At 45.9% G+C, this 4851-nt stretch overlaps 1 protein-coding gene across 1 annotated transcript; it reads left to right on the plus strand.

Moving 5' to 3' along the window:
- Window positions 1–722: 722 nt before the first annotated feature.
- Window positions 723–2273, plus strand: LOC110932032 (calphotin-like). Its single transcript, XM_022175393.1, has one exon. It carries the CDS (start codon window positions 723–725, stop codon window positions 2271–2273), a length of 1551 nt encoding a protein of 516 aa, XP_022031085.1.
- Window positions 2274–4851: the final 2578 nt, after the last annotated feature.

Raw genomic sequence — 4851 nt, forward strand, 5'->3', positions numbered from 1 at the left:
GATGTCATCCAAGATTGTTGGGTTTGGCAGGTGTAACCCTTACCTGGACGGGTCACATGTCACCAAACCTCGTTTTAATTAGAGTCTTTTGTGGTGTCTCATGAACACGTATGGTTTGTAACTATTCGTAAGTGTCGACATTTTTAAACAATGATGTTGTGGTATTATTAAACTAAATGAATGGATGAGCATCTTGTGTTTTATTTTCATATAGCATTTGTTGCTATGGTATTAGGAAGTCACACCGAATAAACCCACGCTTCTGGAAAAGCCAGGGTGTGACAGCTTGGTATCAGAGCCTCGATCATAGAGAACTAGGATTCTTTCTCGAGTCTAGACTATGATCACTAGGGCTCTCACGAAAATGTTTTCAAACATTTTTACATTGCATACACTAAAAGTCCAGATCCGGGGCACAAACATTTTTTTTACGAACAAAGGGCACAATTACACATCTATTTCAGTCTTAGAGACGGAGGGAGTTCAGTCTTAGAGACTGAGGGGATCAATCTTAGAGATTGGGGGAATTTAGTCTTAGAGACTAGGAGTTAGTCTTAGAGACCAGAGAGTTAGTCTGAGAGGCTAGGGAGTTCAGTCTGAGAGACTGGGAGGGATAGTCTGGTGAAGACTAGGATGATTGCTTGCTTGCATTATTGAGACTTACATGTTTACTTGATTATATGTTGATATATGTGTATATGTGTGGTTGTGTTACAGACACTATGGTTTCCTCTTCCGATACTGGAGTATCAGATACATTGGACCCCATGGCGACTGTATCAGACGATGAGATACCATCCGAGGGAGAGGTTTACACGTGGGATACCACGAGCACGGATGACGATGATTTTCAGCCTTTCGCTCTGCCCGACTTCGGGGATGAGGTTCAGCCCGCTGATGGCATTCCTGCTGGGGATCTACCTCTTGCTGAGATCCCTGCTCCTGTTCCACTTGCCGCATTTCCCGTAGAGGATTTGCTACTCGATGTTATGGCTGATGACGACATCGATCTTTTCGTTGAGGGTCCCCCTGAGGACGACCATGAGGGTGGGGCCCCGATTGCTGATGATGCCATCATTCCTGTTGCTGAGGCTCCTGTGGAGGAGGCTCCTGCTGATTCACCTGGCCCAGACTCGTTTGAGTCTGTGGCATTCGCTTCTTTGCACGACCAGGGCGTACAACACTACTTTCCTGACGCTGACTCAGATGTAGCGATGTCAGCTGTACCTGGTCCACCTCACAAGTTTGAGTTTGATCATGAGTTCGAGGACGATTTTGATCCAGTTTTTCCTCCTGATTTCGATCCCGATCACGAGATCGAGTTTATTCCTGTTGACCAGCACTTGGAGGCACCAGTGGCTCCCATTGATCAGCTTCCTGATATACCTGCCGACTTTGATATGGACTTTGTCGACCCTGAGCCTGTTATTGCTCCTGATCCTGTACCGGTGCACGACCCTGTTGTTGCGGATGCACCAGCACTTGCACCACCTATTGTTGATATTCCCATTGTTGCACCACCAGTGGTGGATGTTCCTATTGCTGATACACCCCTGCCTGATCCCGTGCCGGCATTTGTTGACCGTGCACCTTTGGCCGCTCACATCGATCCCCATTATGCTGACACCCGTAATGGGTGGATCGAGGATGATGATGACTACCCTCCGTTTGTGCTACCAGTCACTCCTCCTGTAGCACCTGTTTCCGCACCTATTGATGTTCCGTCTTTCCACCCACATATCGCTGATGTCCATCGCACTGATCTTCCTATCACATTCCTCCAGGATATTCCTCTACCTCGTCTTGGAGAGGGTTCATCGAGGCAGCAGCCTGCTTTTGTTCCACTTGTATCATCATCTGTTCCATTAATGTCCCAGTTCCCTCACACTGCACCATCTTTTGTACCTTCGGGCGAGCCGTTTCTGTGGTCTTCGCCCAATGTTATGCCGTTATCAGACCCGTATCACCCGTTCCATGTTGGATACACTACAGAGGCCATACTTGCATCCCTGCAGATGCAGCAGGATGCACTAAGTCGTCGCATTCAGGAGTTAGAGAGGACTCCACGTCCTCCCCCGTGTCACTGTCAGACTCCTTTTGCCGCACCGCACGCTCCCCTCCCACTACCCCCTGATTCAGATGTTCGTTTCCTTACACCTGAGCAGCAGATTGGCTATTTGTTGCGCGTTATTCATGCCCTTGAGGAGGATTGGGTGCACATGCACCGTTTGCTTTTCTCTTATCTTCCTCCTCCCCCTCTGCCATCAGCGTAGCTATATTTTTGGTTTGGTGCAGGTGGATCATTTTTGGTGAGAAAGTCGCAATTGGGCCAGCAGACAAAGACTTTTGGAAGACCACACTTTTGTATACGATTAGTGTAGACTGACTTGCATTTTGGGGGTGATGTAACCTTATGATCTTATTTTGATGTATGATGTACTGTAAAACATGTAAAACTACATTGTGGTCATGATTAATGAAAGCTCAATGGCAACGTTCTCACTACATGCTTTGTTGAATTATTTGTGTTATATTATAACATGGGATGTTATGTGTTATGAGGTTGATGGATATTATTATATAAGCGTATTTACTATACTTACTATGACCTGACCAATATAATCATCTTTTAGAAGATGCCTCCACGACGCAACACCCACCTGCCTACTACTGAGGTGGAACTTCAGGGGATAATTGCCGCAGCTATAGCACAGTACGTGGCCTCCCAAGGAGAAACGAGCAGGAATACTTCAAACAACAACAACAATAACAACCCTCCAAATGGTAATGATAAGTCACTGGAGACACATTACACTATATTTGGACATTTCATGTGCAATTGCTATTAATTCCTGTAAATGACGTTGCCTGCACAGGATGTACTTTCAAGCAATTCCTAGATTGCAAGCCACTAAACTTCGACGGCACCGGAGGTGCCGTAGCTTTTACTCGATGAACATAAAAGACTGAAACAACAATAAGGATGAGCATATGTGCTCTCGATCAACAAGTTACATACATCTCTGGGCTTTTTATTGATGGTGCCCTATCGTGGTGGAATCTGCAAGTGCAAACATTGGGAGAAGCGGCGGCATATGCGTTAACATGGAATGAGCTGGAAGAGCTCATGAGGAAGAAGTATTGTTTGTGGGCCGAGATATAAAGGCTAGAAACGGAATTCTGGAACCTAAAGATGGAAGGCCCAAAATTGCTGAATATGTTCAGAGGTTTCATGATCTGTCCCATGTGGTGTCGTACATGGTCACGCCTGAATTCAAACGTGTGGAGCGTTTCATCTAGGGATTAGCACCCCAGATTATGAGCATGGTAACCACTTCAAAACCTGCAACAATCACCGAAGCCATTGATCTTCGTGTGGCACTTACTGAGGAAGCCATCAGATTGAAAAAGTTTTCAATTTCTGAACCAAAGAAGAAGGAGACACATGTTGAATCGTCAGGAGAAAACAAGAGGAAATTCTCGAACTTTAAGAAAAGTACTGGCAGTGCCAGCAAGAAGAGGGATACAAACCCGCCAGCTGAGGGAAAGACTACCAGTGAACAAAAAGGGAAAGAATACATGGGCACTCTGCCCAAGTGTGATTTATGCCAACGTCACCATGCTGGCCGGTGCAGACTTAGCAAATGTGAATCCTATGGACGAATGGGTCACTCAAAAGACACTTGTTGGGTTGGTACTGGCCGTGGTGGCCAAAGAGGATATGGTAACAACAATCAGGGAGGTAACTGAAATGGGAACCGCAACGGCGGAAATGGTAATCGCGGTAACTTTGGAAATCAAGCAGGAAATGGTAACCGAAATCAAAACAACAATCAAGGCAGTAATGAAGATGGTAACGGTCGATGACCGGGGTGTTTTAACTGCGGAGACATCGGGCACTTCAAGCGTGAATGCCCAAAACTTAATCAAGCTCGCGGAAGGGTGTTCAACATTGAAGCAAGGGAAGCCCGCCAGGACCCAAATGTCGTCACTGTTACGTTTCCTATAAATCAACGCTTTGCATCTATTCTATTTGACACTGGAGCCAACTACAGCTTTGTATCGTTAGAATTTAAGAAAATGATTGGGTTAACTACTAGTAAGTTAGACATTCCATACTCAATTGAACTGGCTAATGGAAAGCTGGTTGAAACAAATGAGGTCATCAGAGGTTGCGTAATAGAGCTCGGAGAACGCGAGTTCACTCTGGATCTACTACCAGTCGAGTTGGGAAGTTTCGACATGGTAGTAGGGATGGATTGGCTGTCAAGCAACAAGGCCGAAATTGTATGTCACAAAAAGACCATTCGCATCCCAATGGCGGATGGAGAAACAATCGTAGTACACGGAGAGAAGCGTGATACGCCTTTGAGAATCATTAGCTGCCTGAAAGCTAGAAAGTGTCTACGGAAAGGATGTGTTGCCTTCCTGGCACACATCGTGGATAAAGAAGTCGCTGAGCCGAAGTTAGAAGATATTCCGGTCGTAAGAGAGTATCCTGAAGTCTTTCCAGAAGACTTACCAGGATTGCCGCCACAGAGACAAGTCGAATTCCATATTGACTTATTCCAGGCGCCGTGCCTGTGGCTAAGGCACTCTATCGACTTGCGCCTTCGGAGATGCAAGAGTTGTCAACGCAACTTCAGGAGTTGTTAGACAACGGATTTATCAGACCAAGCTTCTCGCCTTGGGGAGCTCCATTTTTGTTTGTCAAGAAGAAAGATGGTAGTTTTCGCATGTGTATTGACTACCGGGAGCTGAACAAGTTGACCATCAAGAATAGATATCCCTTGCCAAGGATTGATGACTTATTCGACCAGCTGCAAGGCTCAAGTTTTTACTCAAAGATCG

Source organism: Helianthus annuus, chromosome 3 (assembly GCF_002127325.2).
Source record: "Helianthus annuus cultivar XRQ/B chromosome 3, HanXRQr2.0-SUNRISE, whole genome shotgun sequence".
Lineage (NCBI taxonomy): Eukaryota > Viridiplantae > Streptophyta > Magnoliopsida > Asterales > Asteraceae > Helianthus > Helianthus annuus.

What these genes read in the sequence shown, in the direction of transcription:
- LOC110932032 (XM_022175393.1), top strand. Translation starts at nt 723, where the DNA reads ATGGTTTCCTCTTCCGATACTGGAGTATCAGATACATTGGACCCCATG.